Source organism: Suncus etruscus, chromosome 18, assembly GCF_024139225.1.
Source record: "Suncus etruscus isolate mSunEtr1 chromosome 18, mSunEtr1.pri.cur, whole genome shotgun sequence".
NCBI lineage: Eukaryota > Metazoa > Chordata > Mammalia > Eulipotyphla > Soricidae > Suncus > Suncus etruscus.
Genome location: NC_064865.1, coordinates 10,530,474 through 10,552,478, shown reverse-complemented (window position 1 = coordinate 10,552,478; position 22,005 = coordinate 10,530,474). Strand labels below are relative to the sequence as shown.

Genomic DNA, 22,005 nt, shown 5'->3' with positions numbered 1-22,005 from the left:
GACAAGTATGTCTTAATATACATGGAGAGCAATGTAGCCCAGTATTCACCAGAAGCACTTATGTCAGTTCAAAACCAGAAAGTAATTGGCAGGAAGTAATTGGCAGGAAGAACTGGAAGGAAGTAACTGAGATGAAATATTTGTATTGTGGGTAGATTTTTGAAGAGAAGCAAGGGGCAGGATATTTGTTTAGGATATCTAATAGCTAGATACCTTATTGTATCTAATAGATGTCTACTAGAGTTATTAAACCATCTGCTGGGTATGAAAGCCTGGAGTTCAGACAAGAGATATGGGATGAAGCTTCAGGAGTAAGAGTTTCTGACCGTTTCTGACATATAGATGACCATTTAAGCCACAGGATTGAATGAAACTCTAGGGTTAACAGTATAGAGAAAACATACTAACTATAAGGACTGAGCTCTTAGGTCCTTTAATACTGAGATGAGTAGAGCGACAAGAACTCTAAGTGAGGTAATAGGAAAAGCTCAATGGTATCCTAACTTAGAAGCCAAATAAAGAAGATGCTGGCAGAAAGCTCTTGGAACGGGAGAGTAAGACTATAAAAACGACAGAGCAAAACAATCATTATAATCAGTGGGATTACTACTGTGCCATGGCCTTAAAGAATTTCTATCACCAAAAAATAAAATAAAACCATTCTCCCCCCCCCAAATAAAACTATTATAAATGTATGGTTATGACATATAGTAATGCATAAGAAAATTTAAAAGCAGTAGAAAACATGTTGATTTCATATTTAACCTACTGTATTTTTTGCTCTATAAGACCCACCTGACCATAAAATACACATAGTTTGTAGATGCTCTCCTCCCCTGAACTCAGGCTTCAGCTCCAGGCAGCATTCTTTCCATAAGATGCACTTTTTTGGGGGGGTTGGGGGAAGGTGCAGCTTATGGTACAAAAAAAAATACAGTAATTTAAAACATTGGAAACCTTGAGGATTACAGTGCTTTATGTCTTTATAATAAAACTTACCTAGAAGTGTTTTGAATAGTACTTTACATTCTTGTTACACAAATTGTGGTACAATAGACATCATTTATGCCTTGTCAAATTGTTATATTACTTTTTAAGTTGGAATCCATTTCAGACGTAATTATTTCTATCAATATTTATGATAATGCAATAAACTCTTTCATAGGCAGTGGGTCCTTCCCTGCTTGGAGGCCTGGGAGTCATTGTGGTCATAGCCAAGCCCAGTACATTATGCTGCTGAGGATGGTGGGTCTGGGGACCACTGAGGGCATTCCTGGTTGTGCTTCAGGGGCCTTGTATTGCTGAGGAAAGAGACCAAGATTTCATGGATGCCAAGCAAATGCTCTAGCCCTTTGGGCAATCTCCCTGACATCTCAGAAATCTTTTAATTCAGTCTTTTGCTATCATTGGGATTTGATTATTTTCATACAATAACTTTTCACATATATGTTAAATGTAGGTCTTCCCCTATTCTATATTGAGTCTTTTGAATGACAACAATGTCAATTCCCACAGCTGTTTCTTCTTTAAGTCCATGTTTGACTCAAACTTTACTTCTAGTATTACTATACATTTATTTTTTTTCACTTTGACATTTCTTGGTCAATTCTCTGTTCACTTCTCATTTTTATAGAGTCTCACAGGGCTTATAACTAAGTTATTATAAGGAAGTCTGCTTCCTTGAAATATAATATAATAATAATACACATGGATGTCTCTGTGTAAAATGATCCTGACCACCATGAGGAGTGACCCTTGAGCTTAGAGGAAGGCATAGCCTCCTAGTACTGCTGGGTATTTCCCCTTCCCACAAAGAAATTATATTATTGCTAGCCTTGGTTTGATCTCCACCTTTTTCTCCCAATGGGTCAGAAATATGAATGTGAGAAAATGCTTGAAGATTATAGGAAATCTGTTTGGTGCTTTCCATGTCTTCTAATCATCCTGTTTTTGGCTCATAATTCTTTTTCTAAAGGGAAAACAAATTATTTTATTGACTCATCATTTCTAGGGGTAGAAGTAGATTCCAAATACTTGTCAAGAAAAAGTCTTTTTTATATCTAGTGTCAATTATATTTGTAATTAGCTATTTTTTTCTATGAACCAGCAAATTTAAATAGTATACATGTACTTGAGTATTGATTTTATGCAGCGTTACTTTTGGTTTTAGGTCATTATTGCAGTAAATTAAAATCAGACTTATAGATCACAGTGGCTCATAGGCCCACTTCCCCACTCAAATTTTCCATGTGTGAATAGCATAAACACATTCATGTCTTTATATATGTATATATATATATATAATTATTTCACTAGCATGCTTGCTTATACTCTTCAATTTAAAATTTAAGATGCTTTCCCCCTGCTTAGTTACCCATTTAATCCTTTTTCACTTCCAGTTACTTTTTCTATATAGATAATTCCAAGTACTATCATTTGTTTTACAGCTACTCTCAGGTGTGAGATCAAATGGTCCAAAAGTGAGAGCTTTAGTTTTCTCATACTTAGAACATTTCTGTACTATCACTCATTTTCTCTTTGGCTTCTGGTCACAGATAACTAGCTTCCATTTCTGCAAATTTTATTCTATTTTGTTCTTTATTGCCTCCTTTATGACTGATCCTGAATCTAAACCCTCTTCATAAATTGCCTTTTTAAAGGTCACTAAATCATCTAAATTTAATGGTATCTTGTTATTTATTAATTAGTAGATATCTTGCCTAATATGCCAGATCTTACCAAATAACTGATAGAATAGGGAACTCATAGTTTAAGGAAAGGGTTGGGAATTTTCTAAAGAAGTAGAAAGAAATTATCTAGGTATGTGAGCTGTATCATCTCTACTGAAACTACTTGACCCTTCCTGGGGTTAAAGCAGCTATGGGCAACATAAATAAACTTATGTGGATGTATTCTAATAAAAAATTTTATTTAGAAAAATGGACAGCTGGCTGGTTTTCTGTAAGCTATAGTTCACTAATTCCCTGGTTTAGTGTTTTACTTTTTAACCAATGTATAATAGAAATTACTGTGTAGCACATCCTTTTTGGAAACCCACGTCTTCCTTGAGTTCTAGAAAACTAGTCTTCTACTTTTCTGGAAACTTTTACCCTCTTTGTATTTCATGTTTCTCAAGGTCCTGTTTTGGTCCTCTTGGCTGCCTTTTCTAAGCTCTCTGCAGTCTATTTCTGGCTGAGAGTCCAAATAGGTTATTCTGCCTCCTGTTCATTCTCCTGATTCTTTTCCTTGGCCTAAGTGGGCTTGTTTGATGTATCTTCATCCAGCTGAGCCATTATCTTAACTAAGAACTTTGCACAACTAAGAAAGAAATCATAGCAATTTTCACCTTTTATTTTTAGCACATCTGCTATTATTTCTTTTACGTTAGTTCTGCTTTTCTGTCTTCTAACATTGTGACAATATATAAAACGGGAGCTTACTGTGTGGTACACAGGTAAGAAACAAATGCTAATTTCCCCCTTTCTGTTAATCACCTCAGTACACAATTAACCTTGATTGAAAATCTTGGCAGTATCTTTGATGTCTTCAATTATGCATAATATTTTTTACTTTTTTCTATAGTATCTATTCCCTTTTCTTTTTATTTTCACCAATTCCTACTGTAAACAAAGTCAAGTATTGTATTCACATATAACAATAACAGTCTACATGAGCTTAACCCACTGATCTTTTATGTTTTCACTGAACACACCGCCTGGAGGTAAGGTAGTAAAAAGCTAGCTTAATTTTTTTTTAATGCTAAGCTAGAAACTCAACTTTTCTACCTCACTTTTCAGATATCCTTAGCCAAGTAGCTTTTGTTTTCTTGCTTTTCACCTGGCCACAAAATGCATCTTATGTTTGTAGCATTTGACCTATATAATTGTTAGGAAGAAGTAAAAGACTGATAAACCAATCTCTTCATACCTTGCCTGTTTTAAAAGGGTTCAGAAGTCTGGCAACTTCTGTTTACAACTAATTGGGTTGGATTATATAGTCACTGTAATTTCTACTCTATATAAAGAAGACAAGGATCGGGGCAGGTAACTTTGGGTATCTTCCCTGCCCAATTATTTCTCCCTAGGCTTCAACTATACCTCCTACTTAATCTTTCATCTCTACTGTCTTCCTAATCCATTTTACACTTTTACTATACCAATCTTCTTGGAACTTGGGTTTGTATTCATCATCTACTCTTACCCCAAAGTTTTTGTTTGTTTTGGGGCCACACCTGGCTGTGCCCAGGGCTTACTCCTGACTGCACTAAGAAATCACTTCTGCAGGCTCTGGTGACCATGTGGGATGCAGGGGATCAAACCTAGGTTGGTCACATGCAAAGCAAAAGCCCTACTTGCTATGTTATGTGCTATCACTCCGGCCTCCTTGTTCCAAAGTTTTATTGCAGTGTAACTGACAACTAAAATTATACAGATTTAAATTGCATAATGTGATTTGTTGTATGTACCCATTAAATCAACTGATATATGTATAATGTCACAATTATCATGTATATGATTATAATGCTCAAGACCTCTTAGTACTTTTCAAATATACAGCTAACAATTATTAACCTTAATTGACAGGTTGTAGATGGCATCCCCAGAACGTACCATCTTTTTTTTATTATAAGAATTTATTCAAGAGACAAAATTGATTAACATATTGAGGTAAACTGACATAACATAATATAGTAGCATAACATAACATAACATAACATAACATAACAACATAACATAACATAAAAAATATGGAGCACTTCACGAATTTGTGTGTCATCCTTGCGCAGGGGCCATGCTAATCTTCTCTGTATCGTTCCAATTTTAGTATATGTGCTGCCGAAGCGAGCACCAGAACTTACCATCTTATAACTGAAAGTTTATATCTTCATGACCAACATCTTCCTTTAATTCCCAGGTCCCAATACTGGGACCTGTCTTAGTCATCCTTCTACTCTGTTGGTTTGAGTTTGCCTTGTTTTATATCTCACACTTCAAGTGAAATTTTCTATTGTTTGTTTTTGTGTTATTTATCAAAATGTCCTTTAGATTCATACCATTGCAAGTGGCAGGATTTCTTTAATTTGTATTGTTGCACAATATTCTGTAGTGTGTAGATAAATGACTATAGATAAACATCATAGTTTGATCCATTCATTGATTAGGGCATACAGGTTTTTTTCTATATTTTGACCATTATAAACATTGCTATAATGAAGATGAGAGTACAGATGTCTCTCTGGAATACAAATTTTATTTTCTCTTTTTGTATATCCAAAAGTTGGACAACTGGATCATATAGTAGTTCCATTTTTTAAAAGGAGCTTCCTCCATCTTTTTCTACACAAGTGATTTATCATTTTAATTTGTCACCGTTAGTGTACAAAGGTTACCTATTCTTTACATTTTGCCAACTTGTAATCTCTTATCTTTTGTTAACTATCATCTTATTTAAAGATATGATGTGATATTTAATTATTGGCATTCCTCTAGTGATTAGCAGTGTCAGCACTTTTTATGTAAGCGTGTATACTTATATATCATATTTGGAAGAAAATATGTACTTTAGCCATTTTATCTATTTTTAAATGTACTGCTTGCATTGTCTGCTGTTTGTTTTGAGGTTTCAGGCCATACCTAGTGATGCCCAGGTACTATTATGGGCTCTGTGCTCAGAGGCCACTCTTGGCAGTACTCAGGAGACCAAATGTTATTCTGAGGGATATGTGAGCCCTTAACCTTTGTATTATCTATTGAACCCATTTTTTGTTACTGAGTTGGATGAGTTGCTTACTGTATTTTAAGAGAGTAACCCATTATCAGATGTATGGAATATGTTATGATCTATTTCTTTCCCCCATCATGTTGTAGTCCTGTTATAAATCCAGGGGTAGGGGCCATGAATTGAGGAGAGTTGGATATATAGACAATGTTGGAGGGATGTTGATATTCGAATGGGATATAGTATAGCAATATTGCATTCCTGAAACATTACTGAAACAGTATCATAAATCACATTGCATAATCTGAAAACAAAAACTGGGTAAATGTAAAGATCATCTTATTTTTTTTTTTAAATAATTTTTTTTTTTTTTTTGGTTTTTGGGCCACACCCGGTAACGCTCAGGGGTTACTCCTGGCTATGTGCTCAGAAGTTGCTCCTGGCTTGGGGGACGACCATATGGGACACCGGGGGATCGAACCGCAGTCCGTCCAAGGCTAGCGCAGGCAAGGCAGGCACCTTACCTCTAGCGCCACTGCCCGGCCCCTTAAAATAATTTTTATTGAGAGCAATGTGAATTACAAGTCTTTCACACTTATATTTAAGGTACATTGTGACAGTGAATTAGGGAAATTCCCACTACCAGTCTTGACCTTTCTCTGCCACTGTACCCAGCATGCACCCCATAGCTACACCCTTAGCTCCCTGGACTGTGAGTCCAGGGGGTCCCATTTGTGTATAGCTTGCTGTGGTTTGGGTCTCTTGAGTCTTTTGTCATTAACTTTGGGTTGGGTATTAAGGTCTGATCATTTTTTATTTCCACTCAATGCTCATGATACTGCTTTGCCCCTGGTACCATCCACTTTTTTCCCCCTCTCAGTTTGTAGGAAGACATAGAAATATGAGGCAGGCTGAGTAGAACATTCCTTTTATTTCTGTGAGAACACCACAATTTATTTTAGTGATCAATGCCTGATTTTGGTGTCAGGTAAAATAATATAAGTTATATATATACATATATATGATGAATTTTAAAATTCAGTTCTTTTTGTGGGGTAAATTGAGAAGATTTCATCAATTTTTAAACTATTTTTTTTACTTTCTATTTTTTTTGGCCACACCAGGAGGTGTTTGTGGGGCTACTTCTTACTTGGCTAATAGGCCCTGGGATACCAGGGATGGAATTTGGGGCTCCCATATGCAAGCGTTAGCCCTTTGTGACATACCCTTGACCAGCCATCAGTTCTTCATTAGATGTCTGGTAGATTTCACCAGTAAGACCATCTGGTTCTGGTATTTTCTTAGTTGGCAGATACTTGGTATCTTTACTTGTTCTTGGTTATCCCATTCTCAGTTTCATATTTTGAATAGCTTCATGATTTAGTTTCCATTTTTAGAAATTAATCCAGTTCATCAAGGATATCCAGTTGTCTGTAGCATTTCTTGTAATGACTTACCTTTCATTGTATCATATATTTTTTATTCATTTAAAAGTTTTTTGAGTTCTGGCCCAGGGAGGGCATTTGCTTAGCATGCCACCTGCCCTGTTTTGGTCTTCCATTATCCCAAATAGTATTCTAGCTCACCAGGAGTAATTGCTGAGTGCAGAGCCAGGAGTAAACTCTGAATACACTGGGTACAGCCCCCAAACAAAGAAAAAAAAAAGTATGTTTGACTCCTTTTTTTTTAATTTATTTTGGGCCACACGGGCATGTGCAAGACAAATGTGTTACTGCTGTACTATTGCTCCGGCTTTCTCTTTTTTCTGTTTATTATAACATCATGATTTTCATGATATGGTTATTTTATACATAAAATGTTAAACACAAATTTCATCACACTGTGTCCTTCCTTTCACCAGTTTCCCCAATTACGCATCCGCCACCATAGCCTGCCTCCTGGTAGGCACGAACAAATTTACTTCATATTGTTACAACATGAAGGACAATGGAATTATCAAAGCTTAGATCTATAAGATCAATTTGAAATACTCTCTATGGAGTCAGTAGGATTTAGTGGACTGTGGTTGGTGCTAGCTGTGCTTTCTGTTTTATTGTTTAGGTTTTAGTGAGGTTGGTAGATTACCATGTAACTTTCCCATCAGATTTCCTTGATACTATTGGACTGACACTACGATAAAATGTTGAGGTTTCAATACATGCTTTTCTGCGGCCTCTTGGTCCAGAATTTAGAGACCTGAAAGAAATTGGTAGCTTGCCAAAGGTAGGAGCCTGACTATTTCTGTCAGAGGGTCACGGGTGTGGTGGTGCTGGGCTGCTGTAGTTCATGCAGAAATGATCCATAGCATCCCATAGGGTCCCTTCAAGCCAGGAGCGATTTCTGAGCGCATTGCTAGGAGTAACCCCTGAGTGTCAAACGGTTGTGGCCCAAACAAACAAACAAACAAAAATAAAAACAAACAGAAATGAGAATCATCCTCATTCTGTGAATTCCACAGAAGTATCATCCTGGACTGGACTATTAGTGACCATTGTAAGAAAGCCCTCCCCCAATACCCTCTGTTAATTGCGCCTGGATGGTCAGACCCACCCACACCTGGGAGGGGTCTGCAGTTTAGAATAAAGAATAAAGGGTGTTGGTTGGGGGAGGTGAAGAAAGTAAGGCAGCACGGAGAGCAGCTGAAACAGGGACAGAGAGCTCCGAAGAGAAAGAGGCAGAGAGCCAGAGGAGGATAGAGAAGTTGCTTGAATAAGCTAAGCATAGAAGCCATGTGAGATAATGTACATGGCGGATAGGGTCTTGGAATAAAGCTGGCTGACTCCGAGGGAACTTTAACTGACTGATTGTGATTATTTCTCTGCTGTTATCCTGCATCTTCAAACCCGCCAGCCGAAGAACCCAGGGGCACCGTGCTGAGGAAGGCCTCACCCAACACTAGGACTACACTATATATTTTATATTAAAACAACAGCAATCATTTGCTTTGGAAGTTTGGTAGAGGAGCAGCTGGGCCTGAGTCCTCCATTTTCTTAATCAGTGTAGCTAAAGACTTAATGAATTTTGCTTATATATATTTAAAATTCTTAGTGTCATCATGCTTTTTTTTATTACCTTGTATTGCCTAAGAATTCTAGATTATTTTTTTATTATGGGAAAAGTATATTACAAATCTTTCACAGTGATATTTAAGGCACATAGTAATAATGGATGGAAGGGTATTCCCTCCACCAGTGTTTTCCTCCCTCCACCCCTGTTCCCAGCATGCATCCCACTTCTCCCTTTTGTTCCCCCCAGAATACTAGTGGAACTTTCCCCCCATGTACAGCTTGATGTAGATTGGGTATCGTTTCTGTTGTCGTTGACTTTGGATTTCGTATTCAAGTCTGATCATTTTTTATTTCCACCAAATGGACATACAAACTGTCTGGTCTTGGTACCATCCATTTTTCTCTCTCCAATTATTATGCTGATCAAGGTGATTACAGTAATGTGGCTCTATTGGAAATATAAGAAGGGATATGGGAGGAAGCCATCTCACTAGTTTATTTTTTTTTTTTTTTTTTTTTTTTTTGGTTTTTTTGGGCCACACCCGTTTGATGCTCAGGGGTTACTCCTGGCTATGTGCTCAGAAATTGCCCCTGGCTTGGGGGGACCATATGGGACGCCAGGGGATCGAACCGCGGTCCGTTCCTTGGTAGCACTTACAAGGCAGACACCTTATCTCCAGCGCCACCTTCCCGGCCCCACTAGTTTATTTTTATTTCATGTTGTCTGTGCATCTTATGTTGCACATATGGATGAAATATGCAATATTCATCTTTTACCTGCCAATTCAGTTTGCTTTAGATAATTCTTCAGGTACCTTTTATTTTTCTGTAAGAGGCAATAATTCATATTTTATATAGCTAAATAGTGTTCTGTGTGTTCATGCTATGTCTCTAATTCAGTTACCTATTAATAGTTATTTCCATATTTTATCTATTATAATTAAACTGCAGTAAACTTTAGGGTAGATATAACTTCTTATTTTAGGGTTTTTGTATTCTTTAGATGGGGTTCCAGAAATGGGACTATTAGATCTATGGTAATTCTGTTTCCGTTTTTTTGGGGAATATTGGGATGGGGTGAGCCATACCTAGCAGTGTTCAGAGACTAGTCTTGATTCTGTATTTGGAGGTTGCTCTATGTACTGTACTCAGTCATTCTGACTACTAGTATCTCTCCAACTGTATTTTAAGCTTCTTAAGGAAGCAGTATCAACATTGTTATGACGATCTCCTTTTTCTCCAAACCCTTGACAAAACATGTATCTTGCTATAAGCCAGGTATAGAGTGTTAACTTATTGTGATTTTTATTTTTTGATAATTAGTGACCATAAATATCTTTTTATACTTGTAAGTCATCTATATATCCTTTTTAGGGTATCTTTCTTCAAATCTATAGTGATCTCCTTTTAATGTATAATCTGGTTTATTAAGTTTTTCTCTCTCCCTTTCTTTGTGAGTTTTGCTAGTGGTTTATCAATCTTGTTTATATTTTTAAACATTAAAGAACCAACTTTTGCTTTTGCTGATATTTTGTATTGTTAATTTTGATTTTCACTTTTTTGATTTCTGTTTCTAAACTTTGTTATTTTCTTCTGCCTACCTATTTTTGGTTCCTTTTACTGATCATTTTCTAATTTTATAAGTTTTTTTTTTTTTTGTGGGCCACACCAGTGATGCTCAGGGGTTATTCCTGGCTATGCATTAAGAAATTGCTCCTGGCTTGGGGGACCATATGGGATGCTGGGGATAGAACTGAGGTCTGTCCTGGGTCAGCCACATGCAAGGCAAATGCCCTACCACTGTCCTTTCGCTCCAGTCCCAAGGTGTGTTATTAAGTTACTTATATAGGCCCCTTTTTCCTTCCTGATGTGTGCTTGCAAAGCTATAAATTTTCCTCTTGGTACTGCTTTTGCTGTGTCCTACAAATTCTGGTAATTTGTGTCTTCATTTGCATTTGTTTCCAGGAATATTTTGATTTCCCCTTTGATTTCATCTCTGACCCACTGGTTGTTCAGTAGTTAGCTATTTAACTTCCAGGTGTTAAGTTTGTCTTCTGTGTCCCTTTGTAGTTCACTTCTAATTTCAGTGCTTTGTAATCTGAGAAGGTAGTCTGTACAATCTCTATCCTCTTAATTTTTTTTTTGGCTTTTGGGTCACACCCGGCAGCACTCAGTGGTTACTCCTGGCTCTTTGCTCAGAAATTGCTCCTGGTAGGCTCAGGGGACCATATGGGATACCGGGATTTGAACCAATGTCCTTCTGTGTCTAAGGCAAACGCCCTACCGCTATGCTATCTCTCCAGCCCCTATCCTCTTAATTTTATGGAGGTATGTTTTATGGGTCAGCATGTGACTTGCATCAGTTGTTGGTCAGCTCAGCATCCAAGTTTTTTTTGTTTTTGTTTTTTATCATTAGAACTTTCTCAGAGTTCATTAAATGAAAATTTTGGTTCTTGGAGCCGGAGAGATAGCACAGTGGTAGGGCGTTTGTTTGCATGCAGTTGACTCAGTAGGGATCCGATTTGATTCCTGGCATCCCATATGGTCTCCCAACATTCCAGGGATGATTTCTGAGTACAACCCTTGAGTGCCGCTGGGTGTGGCAAAAATCCAATCAATCAATAAAGTTTTTTAAAAGAGAAAATTTTGGTTCTTGATATAAGAATGGTCAAAACAAATACTATTTCCAGCATTTCTTTTTCTTTTTTTAACAGAAAGCAAACTGAAGAGGCGACAGGTGTGCAGGAACTAGAAGCATTGATAGAGGCAGTCCAGAAGCAACACAAAGACCACCCATGCAAAGATGCCATTCGGCATATGTTTCAAATGAATGACAAGGAAGCCTCAGGATTTGTGAACAAAGAGACCTTCTTTAAAATCTGTGGCTTGCTCAACATCCCTACAGATGATTCCTTAATTAAGGAGGTCAGTAGAGGTTATTCTTTGGGCTGACTGCAGGTGTGGACCATTTTCATTCTCTCCTGGAGGCAGTTACAGGTGTTTTACTTTCTGTTTTTACCAGGGAGCTTCTAGGATGCCCAAATTACATCTCTTGTCTGGTCCTGACTTGGGTATGTCTCATGATTTTACTGTGTGCATTCTTTTTTTAATTGCTGCCACAGAGCACCTCCTTAAGTGGGTGTGAGGCTACACAACTCAGAGATCTTTGCATGTAGGGCATGCATACACTTGGCTAGCTGAAAATGGAAGAATTTTTTGGCATTCTTTTCAAGAAACATGGAATGAGTTGAAGGAGAATTTTCTACCTTCCCCTACCCCAGCTCCATCGTAACCCTCCTTAAGGCCCTGGCTTCTAACTTGCTGTGGAAGTCAGCACCGAGTAAGTTCTCCCTTAATTTTCAGAGAGTGTGGCTTGGGATATTTTACGACTTAAGAATATTAAGGTGCTGTACATCCCTCTCCCTTCTCCAAGCCCCCTCTCTTTATCCTTTTTATTCCTAGGATCAAATCCTCTCACCTCAAGTCAATGCCTTTCTACTGAGCTACCTTCCTTTTCCTTATTGTAGAATTTTTGAAGTGTATTTTAATAAAGTGCCATGTTCCGAATATCAGACCCATACAGATAAAGCTTTTGTTTAGGGATGCAATGACTACTTTGTAGATGAGGATTTTTCAGATAAGAACATTAGCAAGGAATGCAGGCAGGAAAATAGAAGGGTATTTATTTGTTCATGTGGGCCAAATACCCATAGCTTCCCAAGTCTCATGTGGATTGCAACCAGGGCTTTTGACTGCCAAGCATCTGTATAATCTGTACTTGACATGGAATAGAGGAATCAGAGGGAAATGGGATGGGGAAGGTGTGGGTACTATATATTTGTACATGTCTAACCAGTGTAACTACAGTTAACCAAAGGTTATTTTTCAGCTTCAGGGAATATAGTTTAAACTGTAGCATAACTACATTCTTTTACGAGGCTGGGAAAATAGCAGCCCTCTATTTTAAGAGTTCTGACAGACTGGGTGGGCAAAGTCTTGTATTTGCTGGTAAAAACAAAAATACTTCGAAAGTGACAATACCCTTATAGAATATTGACAATAATTCTAAAACTTAGGGAAGGCCACTTTACTTATGAATTTCATTGTCACCAGATGTAAGATGGGGAGATTACTTGACCTACCTATGGTTCACAAGAACCAAGTTAGGACAGAAAACTTGGTTATGGCTATCGGGCTAAGTATTAAAGATGTGCTGTGAAGGCAGTACACATACGTGGTTTACCAATGTCTTCTCTTTGGCAGTTAATTCAGATGTGCTCTCATGGGGATGACAAGATTGCCTACTTCAACTTCCTGCGTGCTTTCTCAAACTGACCCAGCAGATGCAAATTTTCGAGGTTGGACCTACCCTTTGAAATCTTATATCTTGTATTCTTATAGAGGCATTTGCAGTCTCCTGAATTTTCTTTCTATTCTACCTATTGGAGTCTCAATTAAATTGTATCCTGTAAGAGTTAAAATTGATGGCTCATTTAAGGAAGTGGGGATAGAAGGGTGTGAGGGCTTATTTTATGGGTCTGCTTCACGGGACTATGGCATGCCTAGAGAGACATTTGGTCCAGCGATTCTCTGCTGTCTGTAAAGGTGTCTCTGAAGAAGATGAACACTGTGTGGGCTCCATGGAAGGCCCAAACACAACCAAACTGCTAACCCCTGGGGATTAAGAATCCTACTTGTCTTTGATGCCAGCTTTTTCTTGCCTTGGATTCAGCCATGGGTTGAAGCCCCAATCTCCTGACGAGAAGGCAGGCACTTTGTTGCTAGGGCACCTTTTTCATATGCATTCTCAAGGACTCTTTCCCACTAAAGCCTCCTGGCCTCCATTGTTGAACTCAGAGGCCCAGGCGCATTCCAGGCAGGCTCACCCACACTTTCTAAGGGGGCCTTTCTAGGGACTTCCCTGGATTCTGGCTGGTATGGCCCACCAACATGTTAACTTGTATCCACATCGCTCCCCTTACTTGCAGTAAAATGGCTTAACTAACCCCCCCGTTACCATGAGGCTGTTTCTAGTAAAACTGAGACCCTCAGAATTATGTGCTCTCAATTCTCCAGGAGACATGTACCAGGCCCAAGTCTGCTAAAACATGCAAAGCTATGGGCTGGAAAGATAGTACAGAGAGTTGGATATTTGCCTTGCTTGACACTGACCTAGGGTCAGTCCCCAGCTCTGTGGGTCATACCCCAATCCCCATCAGGAGTTATCCTTGAGCACAGTGCTGAGTACCAACAGGTTTGGCCACAAAACAAAACAAAATAAAAACTCTGACAGTACCTTTCACAAATCAGTACTTGTGGGCAGGGGAAGAGTTCTCAGAAAGCTAATGCACATAGTTGGCATACAGGAGGTTCTGGTGTCATCCCCATAGTTCCCCTGAGCACCACTGGGAGTGACTTCTGAGCACCACCGCATGTGGTTCAAAACTCCTCAAAAGAAAACCAAGTAATTCACCTTTCCTGCCCTCCAGGATTCATAAGATTAAGTGAATCTTATGTAGGTCTATATCATTTGCAGCTTACAGAACACTCGACACACTCCTTCCTTGACCAAAAAATGAGACATCTGGAAAAAAAAGTCTCATTTCACTCTGGTACACACCCTTTGACATCTGAGTACTCAAAACCCTTCTTTTCTCAGTCTGACCAAGCTTCTCTTCCTCTTTCCCACTGGGAGGTCAGGGTGAAAGGTCAGCCCCTGGGGTTGCTATCTAGAGGAAGGTTGGTCTCAAAAACGTTTATTCCTTAAGCCTTTAAGATGAAGAGTTGGCAATGGGCAGATTCTAGCCCTGGGTGTACACACTCCACAGCAGCGTGGCTGGCACACCTTGGTATCCCCTCACCTCTGCTGAAAGCCAAGTATGGCAGCCACTAATCAGGTACTTTTCTTCCTGCCACCTCAAGGGCAGGAGGGCTATGCTCCAACTTTGGCTGAGGTAAACTGGCACTGCTCCCGGATTGGAAGTCGCTATTGTGGGAAGGGCACTGAGAACCGAGAACACCACTACCCCCTTAAAGTCTGTGTGGGGGGGGGCAAACTAGTAGCAGTGTCAGTTTCAAGGTAAAGGTGGTGCCAGTTCCTACTCAGATTTTGGGTCAGAATTTTGTCCACACCTTCATATGCCCTGAAAAATGCTATCTAGTTAGGAACTAGCAATCCCAGACTTATAAACTTTGCATGTACATGGGAGCAATAGGTTGATAAGATTTCTCTAAATAGATTTCCAGAGATTTCCAGAAGGGTCCCATCACTGTCTCTTAAATCACCTGGTACCACATGAGTATATACAATTTCTTTTTATTGAGTGTTTTATTTGTACCACAAGATTGGCATTACCTTGGGGCCAGAGCAGTGGCACAAGAGGTAAGGCATCTGCCTTGCTGGTGCTAGCCTAGGACAGACCAGTTCAATCCCCTGGCGTCCCATATGGTCCCTCAAGCCAGGAACGATTTCTGAGCGCATAGCCAGGAATAAACCCTGAGGGTCACTGGGTGTGGCCCAAAAAACAAAAAAAAATATTCTCCCATCTCTCCACACTACTGCCACCAAAAAAAGAAAAACAAAACAAAAACAAAAACAAGAAAGCCAGACAAGCTCCCAAATTGTAGACCATAAAAGCCAATGTGAAAATTCAGTGCTGAGGTCTTTCAGCTTCTCATGGAGGACTAACTGACCAAAACTGGGGCCCACATCAAAGCTCATCCCTTTCCCTTGCACCCAGAACAGCTTCCTGTTGAGACCTGTCACTGTGATTCTTTCCAAGCACTCTTCCAAGGCAGCTCTGGAAAAGAGCAGATTGCTGTTGGCACCAGGGCTACCTAAGGGGCACTGGCACCCCAAATGCTCGCCACCACACTACTCTCACTTGCGGCACCCAGTGACACGAACTTTGGGGTCTTCCCCTTCTTCAAGCTGAATGCGTTAACTGTGTGTATTTCCTTTTGGAGCTCCAGAATTGTAGACTCTACATTACGAAAATGACTTCTCACTGTCAACAGGTCATGCTACATACTCCCCGACCTCACTCACTCTAGCCATTGTTAGTCCTAATTCCCACGGATTACATCACGTGGCCACAGAAAATAAGTACCTCAGAAAGGGACAAGCGGTGACTGCAGAGTGAGACACTAGAGATAAGAGATGATGCTTTTGAGTAGAAGCAAGTCCAAGCAGGGCAACGAAGATGTGGCTTGGTGGCAGGAGTCAGATACAAGTTCATTTCAGAGCATGGCCCCCAGATCACCTAGTGATATTCTGGTGCCACAAGTGTTGGGGCAATCTTCAGGCACTGCCACAGAGAGTGCATGTCCCTAACAGTGACATGGAGAGGGGAAAGCACCACATTCAAAAAAAAGGAAAATAAAGAATTAGACAAACTATTCAACTGGTAACTCTGTGCCTTTTATTCAGTTTTTTCAAAAATATTTGCAGCTCAGTTGTTTCAAAATGTACATTAAAAAATTCATACAAAACTGTAATCTGTTTAACAATCAGACAAACAGTAGAAAACAAATTCTGAAAAAGTTCACTGAAAGTAAAAAGATTTCCCCCCTCCCCCTGGAAGAAAACACAACCCCTTTGCATGAAAGTATAAATATGGCAGGTACAAATGTTCCTTGAGTTCCTTGTTAAAATTTGGTCCATAACATGAACAGGCTAAAGTAGAAAAACAAAGACAGTTTGTCCATATTTGCATTATGCGTTGCTCAGGGCACCAGCAGCCTTAGCTCTCCTTCCAGATGTTTCTTAAACAAGTGGAACTGAAAAATGAGGTTTATCATCAGGCACATAAACACTCGACTCTGTACCCGAGGTTGAGGGGTACGGTACCTACACCACAGCCAGCTGCTCTCTGGTGAGAGGGGTGGTCAATGCCTGGCTGATTCTTGTTAAGTCTCCACCCCGTTCCATGAACAAAATAAAAACACCTACAAAACTGCAGAGAGCTCTCAGGCAGAGAACCTAGGGCCTCAGTCCCAGACACAGACTAATTAATGCCCTGTCATGAGGATTGCTTTTTCTTCTTTTACAACAGATTAAAACATATATGTCTATGATGCTACATGTCCTACCAGAGTGCCACAAAACTCCCAGGGCTCGGGAAGACAGTAACACAGGGAGAACGGCTGAGCTTTCTTCTGTGGTGATGCTGACACTCTCCCTCTGTCCCTGCCCTCCCCACTTGCTGGCAGAAAAGCCCAGGGGAAAGGATGAGGAACCTGTGGGCTGGGAGTTATTGCACGACCCGTAAGAGCAGGAAATAGGTGGGCAGGCTAGGGCTGGGGAGCACAGAGACGGCACAGCAACAAACATAAGGAGATATCAATCAGGAACCCAAGTTGTGCACCAGGGATCAGTGCAGATTGTGAGCACTCGGGACCAGGAAGAAATAGTAAACCTTTAGGGCTTTAACTGAGTGGGGATGGAAAGCCAAGCTAATGAGAAGTCATGGCAACAGGTCCTTTCCTTTGCAACATGGGGGGGTCCCTGGAAGAGAGAGAGCTGCTCAGCAGGCAGAGTCCAGAACCCAGACAGAAGATACTGGAGCCTCACAACCTTACAGGGAACCAGAGGCTGAGAAAGAGGAGGCACAGAGTCCTCCACTCTTGACCTTCTGACACAGAAATGAAGTGGGGCCCAGATTCCTTTGGCTTCAGAGAACAGAGTCCTCCAACCTTGGCAGTGGGCAAGGAACAAGCAAGGCTGGAAGATTCCAGGCAAGTAAGGCACTTCTGACAAACACACAAGGAAATGCTCAACATGTCGTCTACAGAGCATGTCCAGGCCTTGCTCCCTTTCCTAGCCCAGCTAAGGGAAGGCTGAAATCTCTGCAGGAAGTTTGGAGGACAACCAAGCTTTACTGGCAGCATGGGCTTTGTTAGAATTAATATTAAAAACCGGTTCCGAGGAATTGAGTTTTTTGGTTATGGATCTGGGGGGAGGGAGGTGCATGCTTTGCCCCTAACCCTCATTTGCCACTTAGAGAAAAGTCGCTGGGTTCCAAGGCAGAAGGTGACCCATGAAACCTCAGAGGTGCAGAGCCCAGGATCCAGAAGTTTTGCGGGTCTCAGAGAATTCTGGTTGCGATGCATTCACAAAAGTGGCCACAGACAATTTCGTTGTAAGATCAGTACTTGCTTCATTGGGGCAGAAATGAAAATGGTTCTTGGTGACAACTTGGGCCCCATAGCCCAAACACCTGAAAGGCTGGAACTGACTAGAACAGACATGACGCAGCACTCCTGGCTCCATCTGCTCCTGTTTCCCTAAAACTACCCTTTCCCCTCGGAAGAAATAATGTGACTCACTAATAGGATAGCTCTCAGAGCCTAGATGGCAAAAATAACTTCTCCATTACTAAGCCTCCAAAGGAAGGAAAGGAAAGGATCTGCCATTCAATATGGTCCCTCCTGCTCCCACTGCACTTCGCTGCACACACGAGCGTCAGAGACTTGGTGAGAGACATAGCGGCTGCTGAGGTAGATGAGCGTCTGCTCTGCTCTCGGTGGAGGAGGGAGGGCATGGAGCTGGCCCCTCAAACTGGAGGTTTCTGGTAAGGGCCTGCAATGGCTTGGCACTTGGGAGGCAGGAGGGTGCAAACAGCCACTGGCCGCAGTGGACCAGTCGGCCCAGCAGGCTCAAAGGAACATGTGGAACTTGGCCGTCAGTCCTGCCACCAAGCGCTGAGTCAGCCTGTCAAGCTTTGGCCTCGGCTTTGAAGCAAATGTGCCAGGGATGCTGGTGGAGGAACAGAGCACCGGACCATGGAAAACCTCTCACCTTCTCCTCGATCATTCCTAAAGCTGGGCTACTAAAGATGCTAACCCCACCCATATCTCAGGGTTACAAAGCAAAGGCAGCTGCATTAACACACCTCATAACAAGCCCTCTCCTGGGTGGGTGATGCCACTACTGGGCATGCTGGAAGCGGCAGATTTGGGGTCCAGGGTGCCACGTCTGTCAGTGGGCACATAGGCATGGGATAAGGGCAACTGTCTGATGGCAGGCCTGTCAGCTTCTACCCCAAACCCTTTGAAATATGGGGTGGGAGCAGTCTCCTACAGGAAGCATCCAGGGGACACCCTGCCATCAGCAGTTGCAGGCAGGGGGTTGGGACAGAAATGGTGGGTCAAGAGGCTTTAGTCAAGTTTCTGGGTTGCTCCAAGCCACCCTTTTCTTTGCCCCAGCGTTGTGTGGCAGAGGACAGGTAGATGGGACAGGTGGATGGGAGAAACGTGCATTTCTCAAAATCTCAGTCCCACTTCCTGTGAGGCATGAATGCAGCCCAGGGCCGTCCTGCCCACTTGTGCTTGCAGTCTTATTCTGGACAGAGAAGACAAACATCTACAATAACTGCTGGTAAATGAAAATTTATCTCTGATGCAAGGGATGTGGAGAAGGGGAGCTGCCTTAATGAAAGCCCCATCTCCCCCTTGGCGAATCAACCTGGGTTTGGTTGCTGTGACTGTGATGTCAGAACAAAGACCAGGCCACGAAGGACATGACTGGTCCTGTGCCACCAAGATTGGGTGCCTCCCACGTGGAACAGCTCCAGGAGGTCACTTGTTTGGGCCTTTGAAAGCCAAACGTTCGTTTCTGGAAATCCTTGCAAGGCACTATAAGGACATGGAGGTCTTATCTTTGGGTGGTGGAAGCAGGCAAGAGGGAATTGTGGTGGTACCGCCCAAGCTGCCCACTGCCTGTCCTGCAGAGGCACATGCAACCACCATACTGTGGTGAGCACCATAGATGCAGCAGGCAGCAGGTCCACAGATGCTCAAGTGAGACTGGAGGGTGAGAGGTTCAGAAGACTCTCCTTGGAAACAGGGTAGATAGAGGTCACAAGGGGCTGAAGGTTCCCAGAAAGAGCCAGGAGACAGTTGGGTTTGGTGCTGGATGTTGGCGCACAGCTGAAGATGCTACAGCAGTGGGGGCCTTGGCCATGCCTCCACCCTTTCCGCCCTTTAGGAAACAGCTTGCTACTTGCTCTGCTTTGCGCTTGCACTAGCCTGGGAAGATCTGCTCTCCTTCCACGTGGCCCCATGTGATGAGAGCAGAGGGATCCCCAATCCCCTGACTGGTGTTGAGCCCTCTGAGTCTTAGGGCCATTGAAGTTATTGTCATCCTCCAGAGCCAAGCTGGTTGGTGCGTTCCAGAGCCGAATGCTTGGGCTGTCAGAGCCCTTAATGCCGAGGACCTCAGACAGGGGGAGGCTGAGTAGAATTGGAATCCAACATCTCGTCTCCTCAGTTCATCAGCACCTAGGAGATGACGACGATGACAAGCCCAGGGTGCCTACTGGGCCTTGGCGGGGGTCCCTTGGCACACAGCTCCTAGACTCAGATGGGTCCTGGGCACTGCCTGATGTTGGAGGGCCTAGGCTGCAAACTTCGTTCCCTTTCAGTGTTCCAATCAGACACAGGGAAACTGCACAGTTAGGCCAAACAGGAGGGGAAAGGAGAGAGCAGTCATAGTGGAGGAGGAGGAGGAGGAGGAGGAGGAGGCATTGAGGAGCCAGAGGGACGGGGAGAGGGCAGGGTAGCTGGAGAGGGAGGAGAGGGAGAGTTTTGGTTCTATAGAGAATGAGTAATAGAAGAAGAGGAGGAAAGAAAGCCAAGAAAACAGAAGGAAAGGCAGATCTGATGAAGATGGTTTTTCTACTGTTTGGGATGGAGCCATGTGAGCAGGAAGGGGGTGCAGTGAGCAGGCCGGGGCTCCCCACTTTCCTGATGGACCCCGAGAGGATTCCAGTTTTCAGCACTTTGGCCTTAAGGAGACTTGAGTTTCTTAGTCCGTGGGGAGGTGCCATTCTCTGCTTTCACTACTCCATTTTCATGGTAACCTAAGGAGCGAAGGGAGACAGACACGGTGTTCTGGAAGGCCCTGGGATACATGGCTGCAGTTTGCATGAGAACCAGCGCAGCCCAGGGAGCTGGTCTCTGTGGGTGCAGGCCTGTGAGGGACCAAGAACAGGCGTGGGCTGCCAAGGCTGGAAGCTGCAGCTGGCACCTCCCTAAATCATTTGGAGGCTGAGGTGAGTCCTCAGCTGCTCTGGCCCCCTGCAGGCTGCCACTCCCAGAAAGGCAGGCCAGAAGGGCCAGGGACAGGCAGAATACCTTGGAAAAGGCCTGGCTGGGATGTCTGACACTCTGTTGGCAGGAATATCCTGCTGTCTTGGTGCTGAAGCCCTGAGGCACAGTCTGCACCCCACCCATGGCCAGCTGCAGGTCGCACCCAGATACCCACATGGCTACTTCCATCACCCACTGTGCCTGCGGAGGCAGGTGAGTCAGAAGTCATATCCTAGCAGAAATACAGGGCTCCCAGATTGGTGGTGCCCCAGGACCTAATAGGAGGGGTTGCGTGGCTCCTGCCAAAGAGGTGGGTGTCCTTTCCTGCGGCCCATCTAGTGCTACCTTGCCTCATTCCTGAAGAAGGAGCTGGCAGGCTGGGAGACTGAGCAAGAGGGCAGGCCAGGACGGGGGCATGTGGCCAGGCAGAACTTGGCTGAAGCCCAGCAGTCACCCAGAGGCTATGCTTCCCGCCGGAGTGCCCCACCCGCCACTATCCTTGGTGTGGCCAAGGGTGCACCTTCCCTGGTTCTGTTGGCCCTCGCCCAGACACGTGCCAGGCAGGTCCTGGTAGGAGCCAAGGAGCCCCAGGCCTCCCCAGAGTAAGGCTGCAAGTGAAGCTGCAAGACAGGTCTGGACAGTGCCCAAGGAGCTGGGGGCCCTCGTGTCCCCCCACAGACCAGCACCCTCCCCCTCGACCTGCCCGCTGTCTCTGGCACGCACCTGATTCCCTCTTGAGGAGTCTGGTGGGGAGTCGGGGGGCAGCTGGGACTCTCCGCTTGGCACTCTGCTCATTCCAGTACTCGCGCCAGTGCCGCAGCTGCGAGTGGATGAATCGCCACATGAGCCAGGCCTGGGCGGTGCACAACAGCAGCAGCACGCAGAGCCTGCGAGGAGAGCAGACGGCTGAATATGCCAAGGCCTGAGGTGCCCCTCACCTGCCAGTCCCGACAACATGTGGCTCAGTGCTGATCTGTTCGGCCTTCTTCGCTTGTGGAGACCCAAGGGTCTGATAGAAGATGGGCTAGGGGCATACTTTGGCCTGAATTTGCTCTGCCAGGTCTCAGATGCCCATGGAAGGAACATGGCTCCCTGACCCCATGTCTGCGCTGGAAGATTTCAAACTGAGCCACTGATGAGGTACTAAAGGGGATGATCCAACATGAATGGCTTCTCATCGAGTGCCCAT

The 22,005-nt window shown here is 43.0% G+C and overlaps 2 protein-coding genes and 1 non-coding gene across 3 annotated transcripts in view; 1 reads left to right on the top strand and 2 right to left on the bottom strand.

The window, feature by feature from the left end:
- The window catches only part of EFHC1 (EF-hand domain containing 1), a 57,057-nt gene extending 43,996 nt beyond the window's left edge, over positions 1 to 13,061 (top strand). The window contains exons 10-11 of the mRNA XM_049765221.1: positions 11,441 to 11,651; positions 12,990 to 13,061. Of these exons, the coding sequence (XP_049621178.1) occupies positions 11,441 to 11,651; positions 12,990 to 13,061 (283 nt within the window). The remainder of the gene's footprint in view (positions 1 to 11,440; positions 11,652 to 12,989) is intronic.
- On the bottom strand, positions 4,742 to 4,848 carry LOC125996637 (U6 spliceosomal RNA). The gene has a single exon (XR_007491319.1). It is a non-coding gene; the product is annotated as a U6 spliceosomal RNA (small nuclear RNA).
- Positions 13,062 to 20,411: 7,350 nt separating the features above from the next.
- The window catches only part of TRAM2 (translocation associated membrane protein 2), an 82,541-nt gene continuing 80,947 nt past the window's right edge, over positions 20,412 to 22,005 (bottom strand). The window contains exons 10-11 of the mRNA XM_049765517.1: positions 21,540 to 21,703; positions 20,412 to 20,587 (exon numbers count right to left, since the gene is read on the bottom strand). Of these exons, the coding sequence (XP_049621474.1) occupies positions 20,514 to 20,587; positions 21,540 to 21,703 (238 nt within the window). The 3' untranslated portion in view covers positions 20,412 to 20,513. The remainder of the gene's footprint in view (positions 20,588 to 21,539; positions 21,704 to 22,005) is intronic.